Source organism: Cervus elaphus, chromosome 22 (genome assembly GCF_910594005.1).
Source record: "Cervus elaphus chromosome 22, mCerEla1.1, whole genome shotgun sequence".
Taxonomy (NCBI): Eukaryota; Metazoa; Chordata; class Mammalia; order Artiodactyla; family Cervidae; genus Cervus; species Cervus elaphus.
In genome coordinates, this window is record NC_057836.1 from 3,961,634 (window position 1) to 3,976,273 (window position 14,640).

At 62.6% G+C, this 14,640-nt stretch overlaps 1 protein-coding gene across 2 annotated transcripts in view; it reads left to right on the forward strand.

The window, feature by feature from the left end:
* Nucleotides 1-10,864, forward strand: part of WNT7B (Wnt family member 7B) — a 54,283-nt gene extending 43,419 nt beyond the window's left edge. For both annotated transcript variants that reach the window (XM_043882271.1, XM_043882270.1), the window contains exons 3-4: nt 1,747-2,018; nt 8,063-10,864. In XM_043882271.1, coding sequence (XP_043738206.1) covers nt 1,747-2,018; nt 8,063-8,542 — 752 coding nt within the window. In that variant the 3' untranslated portion in view covers nt 8,543-10,864. The remainder of the gene's footprint in view (nt 1-1,746; nt 2,019-8,062) is intronic.
* Nucleotides 10,865-14,640: the final 3,776 nt, after the last annotated feature.

Here is a 14,640-nt window from a genome sequence, read left to right on the forward strand (position 1 = left end):
TTTCCAGGAAGCCACGGCCCCCTCCGAGAGGCAGAGGCCAACCAAAGCCTCCTCCACCCTGGGCCCCGAGACCCTGGTCCTCATCCTGAATGGGAGACACCCTGGGAGCAGGGACCCCAGATAGGTGGGCCCCCAGAGGGAAGACACTCGCTGAGGCTGAGTACCCCACCAAGGGTGAGCCTGCTAGGGGAGTGGGGACCCCTTCGAAGGAGCCCCCCTCAGCCAGTTGGTGGGTGAGGAGGCAGGCCCCAGAGCACATGGCCCGCACCCAGGACAAGGCCGGGCAGGCAGTCGGTGCTCAGTGGATGCTTGTGGAATGGACCTAACTTGACTCTCAATCCTCTCTCAAGCTGGGGGGGACCATGCCAGACCCCTACTGTCCTCAGGGACAGTAGGCAAGCACACGGGGCATGTTGGCGCTCGTAGGGCACAAGCGCTGGGCTTATATGCTCCTGGACCCGGGCTTTGGTCCAGTCAACACCACTGAGCTCCGGGCCCGGAGTGGCAGGTGCTGGGGACCACACAGACCCGGCCGTGGCCCTCAGGGAGCCTCTCTGCCCTTGGGCAAGGGGAGGGGTGCTCGAGAGACTGGGGCTGGGATGGCTGGATGCATAGGCGGGGGACGGGGCATGGAAAATACAGAATTCAAGCTGGGACTGTCAAACTGAGGGGCCTTTGACCCACGTGGAGCCAGGAAGGCCCAGTGTTGGTCCCACCAGGTGGACACTGTCAAGAGCAATGAGAGTCAGATCTGCCACTGAGGGTGGTCAGGGAGCCCGGGCTGTCTTCTGGCTGGTGGTCTGGGAAGGCTGCTTGGAGGAGGAGGTATTGGAACTGACTTTGGAAGGTTGTAAAAATTGGGGCATGAAAGGGAAGGAAATTCCACCCAAAAGACCAGGAAACGTCCAGGAGCATGTGAATTTGAGTTTGAGCCCCGGAATTTGAGTTGTTTGGGGTGGAAGATAGGGAGAGAGGGCTGGGGATCCAACCCTGCACGGACTTCAGACCTTCCCTTTCCAGCTCAGGCAAAGGAGAGGGAGGGCATGTGTGTGTAGTATATGTGTGTGCGGAACTGCACTTTGCACTCGCCTGGAGGATGGCTGGGGAGTGGGGTTGGCAGGGGAGACTCACGCCCCGGCCTGGCAGTTCAGTGGCCCCTGAAGCAGGCAGGGGTGATGGAGAAGGAAGATTCAGGTGGCCAGGGCCTAGTGAGGGGGTGACAGTGGGTGGTTAGAGAGAGAGATGGCAGCAAAGGGGTTTGGGGTCCGCTGCAAGCTGGGGGCAATCTGCCTGGCCCCTGGCCGGTGGGGTGGGCGCCCCTAAAGGGATCCTGGGCACAGGTGGTCCGCTCCTGAAGAGCAGCGCCGGGAAGCTGGCAGAGGTGCAGGCCCAAACAGCCCCTCCCAGGACCCCTGACTGCCCTCTCCGAGGAGGAAACTGCCTCCCCACCCCGCACTCCCCTTACCCCCCCGCCCAGGCTCCTGGAACAGAAAGAGAAGGGTCTTCCGTGCGGGCGGCAGGGCTAGGGCACGCACCGAGTGCCCAGGGTGTACTGGCCTTACGACAGCCCTGCCAGTTGGATTCCATCAGCCCCAAGTGGCTGAGTCGGAAGCTCAGAGAGGGTCAGGGCTGAGCCCAGGGTCACACGGCCGGCCGGCAGCAGGATCAGGGCCCAGCACCTGGCCCCGTGAGCCCAAGGGTCGGAACCTGCGGGGTTCATCGTCCGCACTCGTCCCCTCTCCGCAGGGAGCCGTGAGGCCGCCTTCACGTACGCCATCACCGCGGCCGGCGTGGCCCACGCCGTCACCGCCGCCTGCAGCCAGGGCAACCTCAGCAACTGCGGCTGCGACCGCGAGAAGCAGGGTTACTACAACCAGGCCGAGGGCTGGAAGTGGGGCGGCTGCTCCGCCGACGTGCGCTATGGCATCGACTTCTCCCGGCGCTTCGTGGACGCCCGCGAGATCAAGAAAAACGCCAGGCGCCTCATGAACCTGCACAACAACGAGGCGGGCAGGAAGGTAGGGCGGGCGCGGGGCGGGGCGGGGCGGGGCGGGGCGGTGGTGGGCGGGTCTGGAGGGGCGGGGCGTCGCGGAACTGGGCGGGGCTCTGTGACCAGTGAGCGGGGCGGGGCGACTGTGGGCGGGGCGACACAAGCAGCGGGGCGGGGCGGGGCGGGGCAGGCCTGCTTCAGGCGTGACCACTGACTTACCCAGTTATCCAGGGAGGGTCTGGACCTCTCTGAAATTTGGGCTTCTCTCCTAGCGGAGGGAGTTGGTGAACTGAGCCCTTGAAGGTGCAGGATGGGTAGTGTTGAGCACAAGCCATCACTTGTCCGTCCTAAGCTCTAAGCGTTGGGCCTTTCTATTCCAATTGCAAAGATTTGAAAACTGAGGGTGGGACTAGAGAATTTATGTGTCCGCAGCCCTCATCTGGTGGGCAGTGGTGTGAGACAGGGACCCTTTTTGCACATAGGGTAGGAGCCGGGCCTGGCAAGCGTTGGTGGTGGGGGAGGCCTCTAGGCCACAGTCTGTGTCCCTGCCCCACTCCTGTAGGAGTCATGCCAATACACTCAGAAAGGCTTCCTGGAGGAGGCGGCCTTTGATTCATTTTGAGAGTCTCGAGGAAGGGGTGGTGCCAGGAAGCAGGAGCAGCCTGAGGAAAGGCAGAAACTGAGTTGGAGCCTCTTGAGCAGCCACCTTCATGCGTGGGGTGGGGTGCAGAGAGGTGCGTGATAAAGGAAGACATTCAAGCCGGGACACAGTGGGGAAGAAGTCAGGGCGAGTCCAGCCCCGCCTCAGGGAGATGAGGGCCCCAGATACTGGGCTGGGAGGAGCGGCCGCCATGGCGGCAAGATGGCCCGAGATAGGGCAGCCAGCCGAGTGGAACGCCTCTGGGTCTGGCTCTCCAGCCCCGGGGGCTGCACCCAGGACACCAGGGCCTGAGGGGCTCTGCAGGCCAGGGACAGACTAGCCTTTCCAGGCAAAGAAGACTTGAAAATGCCCTCTGCCCCCAAGCCCAGAGCTGAGCTCATTCACTCAACCAATGCCCCTGCCGGGTCTGTGTGCTAGGCGTCATGCCGGGCACGGGGCCCAGGTGGAGTGAGACGTGCCTTGGCTGTGGGAGCTCCGCCAGCGCCCAGTGGGCCCACATGCAGGGAGCCCAGGGGCCTGAGGGAGGGGTAGCGGTAGCTTCCTGAAGGCAGTGGTGTCCTCGGGGGGCCTTGAAGGACATGCCAGAGCTGAGAAGAGCAGAGCAGAGTGTGAGGGGTGAGGGGGAAGGACCTGGGGGAAGAGGGGGCAACTGCAGAGGGTTCAGGCTTGTGGGAGTACCAGGGGTGGGTGAGACAGGGCTTGAGACATATGCAGGGGCCAGCCCAGGGTGGGCCTTGAGCGCCAGGCCCAGGCTTTGACTTCATCTTATAGAAGTGGAGGTTGCCATGCAGCCAGTGGTTGTTCAGTTACTGTCAGATGAACAAATGAGTGAAGAAATGAGTCTTCATTTCTGGACCTCCATGGAGTTTACAGAAAACATTTAGGCTCCATTCTCCATGTCTCTCTGTGTGTGTCTGTGTGTGTGTGTTAGTCGGGTCCGACTCTTTGCAACCCCATGGACTGTAGCCCCCCAGGGTCCTCTGTCCATGGAATTCTCCAGGCAAGAATACTGGAGTGGGTTGCCATTTCCTTCTCCAGGGGATCTTCCTGACCCAGGGATCGAACCTGGGTCTCCGGCATTGATGGCAGATTCTTTACTGTCTGAGCCGCGAGAGAAGCCCCAGGCTCCATTCTCTGGGCTCAGGCAATGGTGATCTGTGTCTGGAAGGGCAGAGGAAGAGAGATTCACTTACATGGAGGGCACTAGGAGGGCTCCCTGGAGGAGGAGGCACATCTGAAGTCTAAACTGAACCAATCCCCTTTGAGCCTCTGCAGTGGTTTAGGTCTTGAGCAGGGGCTTTCCCACACCCCTGGGAGAACAGTCTCACCATCTCCATTTTATATTTGGGGACTTGGTGGCTGGGAGGATAGGGGGTGGCAATTGGTAGGTGGTAAAAAAGTGTAGCGGCGAAGGCAATGGCACCCCACTCCAGGACTCTTGCCTGGACAATCCCATGGACGGAGGAGCCTGGTAGGCTGCAGTCCATGGGGTCGCGAAGAGTCGGACATGACTGAGCGACTTCACTTTCACTTTTCACTTTTATGCATTGGAGAAGGAAATGGCAACCCACTCCAGTGTTCTTGCCTGGAGAATCCCAGGGATGGGGTCGCACAGAGTTGGACACGACTTAGCAGTGAAGTGACTTAGCAGTAGCAAAAAGGAGTAGGGGAAGTGGAGACTAGCAGGATTGGGCCTGAGGAAGATAGGAGGGCTGACAGCAGGAGGCTGGTGATGGCCCTGGGGCTGTTCGGGGGTGGGGAGGAATTGGGATGGAGAAGAGTAATAATATATTGAGGGGGTTTGACTGGGTTGGAGCCGTGACACCCGGAAGCCATGCACTAAGGAGAAGCAGAATGTTGGAGGCAAGGGGATGCAGATGAGCCGTGCGAGGGCCTGTCGGGGCCAGGGGAGCCACAGCAAAGGCCTCTAACCTGGTCGGCAGCCAGGATTCTCCCGCTGACACTGTCCCCAGCTGTCCGCAAGGCCCTGGCTGGCCCCGCCCCTCTCCCACATCCATCTCCTCCCCCTCAGGTAGAAGGCGCCGTGTGCCCCAGCCTGTCCCCACAACAGCCCCTACCCCGTGGGGCCGTGCTGCCCATGTGTAGTCTGAGCCCTTGGAAAAGGCCAGTGGTGGTGACTACACGGGGCCCCGGCTTATCATGGCAGCTGAGACCAGTGGGTATGGCTTCTGAGGTTTCCTGGAGAGCTGAGTCCAGACCTTCACGGGTCACTCTAATGCTGGGGCACCCCGGCCCCGTCGTAGAGCAGCCAGGCCTGACCCCCAGCCCACAGGCCTTGGACAGAGTTCAGCAAGTCAGGTGGAGAGGGGGCTGTTGCTGCCACACTGAAGTCCCACAGTGAAGTGGCTTCAAGCAAGAGGAATTTGTTCTTGCGCAGAGCCAGAGGCCCAAAGTCATGGTGTCCGCAGGCCTGAGCTCCCTCTCGAGGCTCCCCAGGAGGGTCCTTCCGGCCTCTTCCAGCTCCGGGGGCCGCGGGCGCTCCTTGGCTTGTGGCCGCGTTGTCCAGTCTCGGCCTCTGTCTTCACGTGGCCCCTCCTCTGTGTCGTGTTCCCTCCTCTTCTGTCTCTTAGAAGAACACAGGTCTATCTCATTGCGAGTCTTACCTTGCTTACATCTGCAAACTTCCGATCTCCAAAGAAGGGCACATTCTGAGGGGCTGAGTGGACACACATTTGGGAGGACACTCTTCAGCCCACCCCAGACTGGCACACGGCCCACTGAATCCCTCGTGGGCCAGGATCAGACAAGCTGAATGTGCAGACCTGCTCAACCCGAGCTCCTTCAGGGCTTTGGGCCACCAACCAGGGACACCCCCTAACTGAGCACCCTCCCCATAGAGTAGGCCAGCCCCTACTCTGGGAAGAACCCCAGTCTGCCCTTTTTTGGAGCTCTCTAGGGCAGGAGTGAGGCCCAGGGCTCAGCCAACAGCTCCTCTGGGCAGGGTGGGTCGCTCTGCACCCTCCTAGGTGGTCTCCTGGGGAGGTGGGGGCTGGCGCCACCACCTCGCTCTCTCTCTTATCATGAGGGCGCTGGAGCCGGAAACAGCACATTCTTGAATCCTGTGATCACTTCCCAGGAGAGTGAGCCCCGGGGACCCAGCCAAGCGAGGCTTCAGCCCCTTGCTCTGCACACAATGGTCCAATCAACTTCATCTGAGGACTGTCACCATTCTGGCAACAGAGGAGCTGAATGTGGAGGGAGGGGGTTCAGGGCGGGCGGCAGAGCGAGGCAGGGGCAGCCGTTCAGCAGGCCAACGTGGGCACACCGATGGAACACCCGGCCTGCACAGACGCTAGCTTGGACACTCCCGCCAGGTCTCTGGCCATCACCGCCCATCTGAGGAGGCACCTCCTGGGTCGGCAGCATGGGGCGGGGCCAGCTGCCCCCCAGGCTGGGGCTCTGAGAGGGCTATGCATCTGGTCAGCCGCTGGCCTGGACCATCCATGGCAGGCAGAGTGACCAGGGCAAGGGAAGCTTCCAAGCTCTGAAGGGCAGATTAGTAGAGCGAGGGGCTTTCAGGGAGAGGGAAGATCCCCTGGAGGAGGGCATGGGAACCCACTCTGGGATTCTTCCTGGAGAATCTCATGGACAGAGGAACCTGGTGGGCTACAGTCCATGGGGTCTCAAAGATTCAGGCACGACTGAGCGACTTAGCACGCAGTGGTCCAAGCAAAGATGATCGTGGGGTGGAGGGAGGGGAAGGAGAGGTTGGGCTGGGATGAACAAGAGTGAGGAGAGGGGTGGGAGGCAGAGTAGAGGCCTAGAAACATTTTTTCTGAAGAGGTCGCACCTTCACCCAGACCCCCAGACCAGACTTCTGGTCAGTGCCTTCGACCCAAATGCCCCACAGCAGTCATCAAGCCCTGCAATTCCAGTTCTGAATATTCCCCTTGGCCCCCTTCCCCTCCTCCGAATGCGGGGTCCCTCCCCATTTCGGCCCGCCCTTGGTGGAGTATCAGCCTCCCGCCTCCTCCCTCCCGCCTCCTCCCCAGATTCTCCTGTTCCACCCAGGACATCATTCACACAGGAGGAGAGAGCCTCGGCCCTTAAACTTCAGGCCGCTAGCCGCAAGTTGTGCTCATTTGGGTCGAATCTTCCTTTCGTGGTGATGGTGACAGCTCTCCAGACCTTCTCGCAATGCTCCCCTCCTGGAATGCAGCTCCTGTTTGTCTAATGAGCTTCTGCTCCTCCGTCAACACCTAGTACGGGCATCACCTCCTCCAGGAAGCCCCCGCGCCTGGCCACCGCCCCCCCTCACAAGCCCCTGCGCTGTGTATCAGTTTCCTGGGAGTCCCAGGGTTCGTCACCTTGGTCCAGGGCCCCGTGCAGTCAGGGCAGGCAGGAAAGGGATTGGGCAGTCACCAACACCGTGGCATGTTTCTCTCTCTGGTTCTTTCATTTCTTCATTCATTCATTCATTCACTGAGGGTCAGGGCTGGGGTTCTGGGCCAGGAGGCAGAGGGTGGCCAAGACCTCAGGCTGTCGCAGTGAGGCCAGCGGGAACTAAGACAGCTGACAAATGGCTCTTGTGCAGCCGTGGGGCGGCGGCTAATGATTCCCCATCTTTAATCAGGCCCGGCTGGCAGGGCCTTTTCGATCTGAGTAAATGAGTGCCCGGGGTCAGGGCTGGCTCTGGGAATCAGCCTTCCGGGGCCAAGGAGGGAGGCCCAAGGAAAACACACGGCTGCACCCACTGCGGGCCCTCAGGGAGCTGGGGAGAAAGAACAACACTGGTCGGAGGGCGGCTTCCCAGCAGACGGCACGCCTGGGCCTCACTGATCCGTGCGCTCACCTCCCGCCTGCCCCCACTCCCTCCTTCAACAAAGGTGTGCAGAGCTCCATGTGCGTGCCAGGCTTCCATTGAACAGCCACTTAAGTGCTGACTGCATGCCAGAGCCTATACCAGGCACAAGGGTGAGGGGTTCACATTTACTAAGCACCTGCTCTTGCTGGACCTGCTACCTAGAGGGGGGCATGCACCAGCTTCTTCACCTGCTGCTCTGTGACCTGCAGTGAGCCCCACGCCTACCCCATCCACCCAGCCTCAGTTTCCTCATCAGTGCATAGACTTGCAGCTCCCTGAAGGGTTGTGAGAATCTTGTGGAACCCATTTGATGAGCTCACTCCTCGCACTGCTGAGGTCTGAATATTCTCACGGGGACCCTCATAGGGTCCTGTGCAGTAAGGGACCTTGTGGTCAGTAGCCCCATTTCATGGATGAGGAGACTGAGGCTCAGAGAACAGGAAACACTGATGTGTGGTCACACTGTGGGAAGTGGGGAGTCAGATCCGGGTCAGATGGAGGTGAGGTGGCAGGCCCCCCACCACCTGCCTCCGCCCCCACCCCCACTCCTCCCCAGCCGGTACTGAGCCTGCCCTGTGGCCCACAGGTCCTGGAGGAGCGCATGAAGCTGGAGTGTAAGTGCCACGGCGTGTCAGGCTCCTGCACCACCAAGACGTGCTGGACCACGCTGCCCAAGTTCCGCGAGGTGGGTCACCTGCTGAAGGAGAAGTACAACGTGGCCGTGCAGGTCGAGGTGGTGCGTGCCAGCCGCCTGCGCCAGCCCACCTTCCTGCGCATCAAGCAGCTGCGAAGCTACCAGAAGCCCATGGAGACGGACCTGGTATACATCGAGAAGTCCCCCAACTACTGCGAGGAGGACGCGGCCACGGGCAGCGTGGGCACACAGGGCCGCCTGTGCAACCGCACGTCGCCCGGCGCTGACGGCTGCGACACCATGTGCTGCGGGCGGGGCTACAACACCCACCAGTACACCAAGGTCTGGCAGTGCAACTGCAAGTTCCACTGGTGCTGCTTCGTCAAGTGCAACACGTGCAGCGAGCGCACCGAGGTCTTCACCTGCAAGTGAGCGGCCCCGCCTACCCCGCGGCCCCGCCCACCGCCGCGGCCCCGCCCACTCCGGCCGCCGCCCCGCCCACTCCACCCGCCGCGGCCCCGCCCACTCCGCCCGCGGCCCCGCCCCGCGCCCTTGGCACCTCTGCCCGGCCGCCTGACCGCGCGGGCAGGTGTGTGTGCAGGAGGTGGGCGCTCCAGGCGCGAGAGGGCTCCCACGGGGCGGCCACCTTTTCCTGGCCCACCAGCGGCTCTCTCCTGCCACGCCAGTCCCCTCTTGTGGCAGAACAGTGCCCGTCAGCTGGTCCAGAGGGCAAGGCCGATGGCGTGAGTGTCCCTGGCGGCGCCCAGTGCATTTCTTTTCTCCGGGACAGTGAACCTCAAGGACACACACTTACCCGGACTCGGAGCGTCCTTCTCCCCCAGCCTGGTGGTGCAGGACGCAGAAAGACTTCGTCCCAAGCCTCAGCAGTCACTGGGCTCCAGGGCAGTTTGGGCAGATGTCGACAAAAATTATTTATGTTTTCTTAGTATCCGAAGAGGATTTTAGCACTAAGGCATAGCCAGTCCTAACTCCGTACTCTGTTAGCGTGTCCCCTTGCCGCCCTCTGCTCCCTCTTCTAGCCCCTGGGTACCCGCGGGAGCATCCCGGTGTATGGCCCTGTCCGGGGGGAGGTCGCCCGTGCAAGTGGTCTCCACATGAGCTGGGTGGGGCGCTTGGTGGCTGGCACAGCTGAGACCGCCTGTGAGGAGAGCCACGGACAGGGACCTCTGGCCCCTTCCTCCCTTCTTTTGAAAATCATATCGAGCAAATCAGATTGTCACCCACATCAGGTTCCAGGAGTGCTGCCTCCCTGAATGCGGTTGCTCTTCCAGCCCTCCACCAGCCAGATGCTCCCCTAGTTTACAGAACCCTCTCCCGCCCTGGAATCAGCTGGACCCCCAGGACAGCACCGTGCCGGGGCCGGCTGGTGGGACAGGGGGACAGCTCAGGGGTATTTGCCTTATTTGACAGATGGGGACCCTGCGGCCCAGAGTAGCTCGAGCACTAGTGAGACCCCCCAAGGCCGTGAGTGGGGGCTCTCTCCCGGGCTCAGGCTCCCTGACGGTCATCCCAGGGCTCCTGACCTTGAAGGCCGTGCTCTGGGGACATCCAGGGTGACAGGCAGTCCCCATGCCTTGAAAACTCTGGCTGTGCCCCTCCCCTGCCAGCTTCAGTGGGGTCCACGCCCCCCTCCTTGAGGTGCCTTTGAGGGTTTCTCTGGTGGTCTCCTTGCCCAGTCTAGGTCCTTTCATCCTGACCCTGATGCTGAGAAAGCTCGGATCCAGGGCACTGCTCTGCCATGGTCCCACCTGCTGCGCCAGCGGATAGCTGCCCTCCAGTCATCCGTGGTCCCCACCCCACGTCAAGTTACCCTGAAACCTGGGAGACAGGAATGGAAAGGGGTCCTGCTTGGTTCTAAGCTGTGGGCTGGGTGGGGAGAGAGTAGGGGCCTGAGATTCAGCGCTGGATATGCCTCCTGCCAATACTCCTGCCCACCATGGGGAGACTGAGGCACAGGGTCCCAGGGCCGGGAAGGACGGCATGCACCGGCTTCTGGTGCACCGCGGTCCTTGCACTCGTCCCTGTCCTGATTTGAGGTGTCTTCTCACAGAATCCCATGTCAATGTATCTTCAGGCTACTAACCAGACAAGTGGGCTGGGCACTAGCCTGGGGTGAGTGACACTGGGCCCTGGCCCCGGCGTCTACCCTGCCTGCCTGCACGATGCCTGGACATGCCACCAACAGCTGCTGTCCTGGGAGCTCCCAGGCCACTGTGAATGCCCCCCCAGGCCCCTTCCCACTCCCCCACCCCAGGTCCCAGGATACCCCCCTGAGTCCACAGGCCTAGCATCCTCTGCCAAGAAACCTGGTTAACTTATATTGTTATATAGTGTCGAAATGTCTATAGTGTCTCTTAAGTTATTGTGACCTACACTGGGTACTGGGGGGCGGGGGGATGGCCGCGCTGTCCCCGAGCTAGGCGCCTCCTTCTGCTTGAAACCGGCCCTTGGACCCTTGGGGCCCCTGATGCCACCAAGTCACGTGCACTGTCCCTCGGCGACTCGGTGGCCCCCACCGAGACCCCGCCCTCCCCTAATAGGCTGTCACCCTTCCCTTGGGTGGGGGCGGGGGTGTCGTGTGGCCCAGGCAGGGACGCTGGTGGCCGAGGCGCTGAGTGTCCCTGCGGTGGCTGCCCCCCCCACCCGCCCACTTCAGGAGAGCTGGAGGGTTTCTGATGGGCTGTGTCTGGCCTCCCCGGGAGGGGAGAGCTCGGCTCTAATAAAGCTGGAATCAGAGAAGCAAGTGTGTGAAGTGTCTGCAGCCCTTGCCGCGGGGGTGGGGGAGGGAGGCAGGAGCTGTCCCCTGAGGACAAGGCCCCCCACCCTTTGTCGCCCGCCGTGTGGGCGGAGCTGGTGCTGTGCTGATGGCCCTTCCCCCACCCCGTCCTTCACACCTTCTTGGGGGGCTTGGTTCTCATGCCTGCCCCCAAGAACTTTGGGCCTGTCCCCACCAAGCAAGGGCCACAGCTGGGGGGGTTGGACACAGACTCCGAGGCCTCCCCAGATAGCCTGGGTCAGGCCACAGGGGCAGGGGGGTCATGGCCTGGTGCCAGGGGGCTGCTCTCGGGAGAAGTGGGGCTGAAGGTGGGAGGCCCTGGCCCCATCTGTCTCCCTCTGTGTCTCCTTCCCCTTCTGACCCGGTGGGGTTTGTCCTCAGAGTCCCCGTGGGTCTGCCCAGCTGTATCTGGGGGGTTTTGACTCCATGACCCCCCTGCCCCGGGGTGCTTCTTGCCCTTTCCGGGTGAGGCAAGGCAGCCCAAGGCCCCTGGGAGCTCTGCAGGCCCCTGGCTGGCCATCAGGCCTCGCTGCTTCTGCCAGAGGCCCTGTGAGCAGGGAGGATGAATGGCATTCCTGCCGAGGGCCGGAGGCATGCGGTGGGGCCGGTTTGGCCACTGCCCGCTGTCCCGAGGCAGCCTGGCATCACACAGCCCCCATCCACCTGGGCACCGAGGCCCAGATCCAGGGAGAGGGGCCCCCAGGTGGGCTTTCGGAGGAGGACGTGCCCCTCAGGGCGTGGAGAGGCGGGGAGATGGGGCGAGCCCTGGTCCTGAAATCTCAGCTCTGTCCCTCCAGGCGCACCCTGCCCCCACCCCGGCCCTGGGCACAGCCTCTGGCGCCCGTGCCCTCGTATTTATCAGCATCTGAATCAGATACATCAGCGTCCCCATCCCAGAGCAGGAGGTGGCTGGGGCCAGGACTCGGGGGTCAACAGGATTTGGGGGGCCCCAAGCCAGGCCCCGATGCCCCAGGGAGATTGGCAGGAGGCCCCTGCTCCCCACGAGACAGTGAGTGCGTCCGCGGTGGCGGCGGCCGCGGAACGCCAGGGTCCGGCTACTCCCACAGGGCCAGGAATGAGGAAAGAGCTCTGAGAATGCCCCAGCCCTGGTGCCCAGACTGTACTCACTGCTTGGCCACGGTTCAACCCCAGCCCCGGCCTCCCAGGGCCGCCCGACACACCCTCCAAGGAAGCGTTCCCCAGGCAGCCCGGCACCCCCACGGCCCCCAGAGTGACACCCGTGCCCCCATCTCTCTCTGCGGGCCCCGGGCGTGCAGGCCTGTCCTGCCTCTGAACTTGCCCAGAATGCAGCTTCCACGGGCTTGCCTTCCCGCTGCACCCAAGACAGCAAGGATCAGCAAGGATCCTGGTGGGTCACCAGGGCTTCCCTGGGCAGGATATGGGGATGCTGGGGCAGGATAGGGGGCACCTGCAGTCCTGGGGGCATGTCTCCACTGCCCACTCATTCATTCACTCACTCACTGGCTCATTTAGCCTTGCTGGAGGCTGTGTCTGGCCCTGGAGATGGCAGTGGTTCAAGCTTGGCCCTGACCTTCAGGGTCTCCAGGCCTTCGCTTCACTCCTGCCCTAAGCAGGGCAGCCCATTCCAAGGGTGTAATTGGGCTGAGACGGCCTGGGAGAGAGAAAAGGGCTTTGGACTGGCTCATCTACCCCTCTGAGCCTCAGCGTGCCCCTCTGTAGAATGGACACAGGGGAGCCAGCTCTCTGGCCAGGCCAGCGTTCCTGCTTTCTCTGTCTGGAGGACACTCCTGCCCACACTTTGCTCTCAGGCCAAGCTTTGGCAACAAGGTCTCCCACCCTGTTTCCCCACAGGGCTCCCCGGGCTGCCCACTCAGCTGCTGTCCAGTGGCCAGCGCTCCCAGGGGGTCCTGTGGCCGTGGTGACAGAGACTCTCTCCTTGCGGCCTTGGACGTCCTTCCTGACCTGTCTCATCTCCTACGGCCAACCTCTGCCCCATTCACACGCAAAGCCCCTGGCCTGCCAGCAAACCTCTCCTCCCCAGACCTACCCATCCCCTCCACCTCCCGTCCAGCCTTCGCTCCAGCTGTGTCTCCAGCTAGGGAGATCCTTTCTCCTCCCATCCCTCACCTGCAACCCTCTCCCCCGTGACGCCCACCTTCCCCCAGCAAGCTTGCCCAGGCTCCAGCCCTCCCTCACTTTCCATCCCGGCTCTCCGCCCTCATGGGCAGAGAGGTCTCATTGCTGTGACCCTACCCCCCAGCAGGCTGGGGGCCCTTGGAAGTGAGCAGGCCCCCACCATGCCTGTCCCTGGCTCTGGTCCACGGTTACCCACAACCTCACAACACCCCTTCCCTAGTTAGGTCGGTGCTAATTCTGCTTTATCGATGGAGAACCGAGGCACAGAGAAAAAGGGTTCTGTCCCAGGTCATTTGCCTGTGAGAGGCAGAACCGGGGTTTGAACTCAAACCTCTGGGGTCTTCCCTCCACCCAGCTCTATTCCCACTCCCACGAGGGGAAACTGAGGCCCTGGGGCCTAGTCCAAGGCCTCACAGAGATGAATGGGAAGAGAACAACTACATGGGTCCAGGGAGGAGATGACAGCGGCTGTCTTCATCAAGCACAGAATGGTGACGACTAGGCTAAAATGCAGCAGGCGGGATCTGGGTTAGACACCTGGGTGAACTTTCTGACTCCTAGAGCTGGGAGGTGGGGCGGGGTCAGGAGGGCGCAGTCACCAGCCTGGTGAAGGGAAGAGGGGCCTGGGGCAAGCAGGGCTGTGGTCTAGCGAGCCCGAGGGGCCCAGGAGGGGCGGGAGAGGTGAGTGAGGACTAGAGCTCCTGGCGCTCAGGCAGACAGGCAGGCTGAGGGCCCTTGAGCGGAGCACGTCCCCTGGGAGGCACGGCGCTGGGCCAGGGGCCCCGGGAGCCGGGAGGCTCAGCTGATCGTCACCTTGGACCTCGCCTGTGGCTACCCCCGCCCTTCCCCTCTATGGTCTGAGCTTGCGCCCACCTCCCTTCTCTGTGACGCCCCCGCCTCCTCATCAGGTCCTTGCTCTTGTAGGACCTGGGGACTCAGCTGCCTGGCCCAAGCATCCAGGAGTCTTGGGAATCTTGTAGGTCTGAGGACACGGGGGCCGCAGGGAGGCCTGGCACCCCCAGGAGTGCCCAGCAGAGGCCTGGGTGGTAGCAAATGGTCTGCCAAATGCATTGGCAAGGGGGTTCAGGGCCCACCCACAGCCTGCCCTGGGCAGGCACTGCTCCTAGGGTGCCAGGGGTGAGCAGCGCCCAGGCAGAAGTGACTGGCCGGTCCCCTCTGGCTGGCCTGTCCCCTTGAGGTCTGGTGGCACGCTGCCCTGAGCTCAGCTGGGATCCTGCAGCCTCCTGGGATGCCGAGGAACAGCAAGCCCTCCAGCCTTGCCGGGAAGCAGCCCAGACGCGGGCCCTGGGTCAGGAGTCCTCTTACTCCACCTGCAGGCAGAGGCCGGCGCGGGCTGGACGCGCTCCAGGTGCTGGACACAGGTGGCCTCGCGCGGCCCCCGTGGGTGGCCGGCCCACCCACCCTCAGGCCCCAGGGTGGTCTCTAGGACTCCAGTTCGCCCAGACTAGCCCAGCGTGGGGTCTCGCTGGTAAGGCCAGGCAGGACCCCCAAGGAGTCCTCTCCGGGGGTCTGCAGCTCTGGAAGCCCCCTGTCTGAGCTGCGGGGGCTGGGCCATAACGGGGGCCTTTCTGCTTATTCACCGTGTACCAGGTGC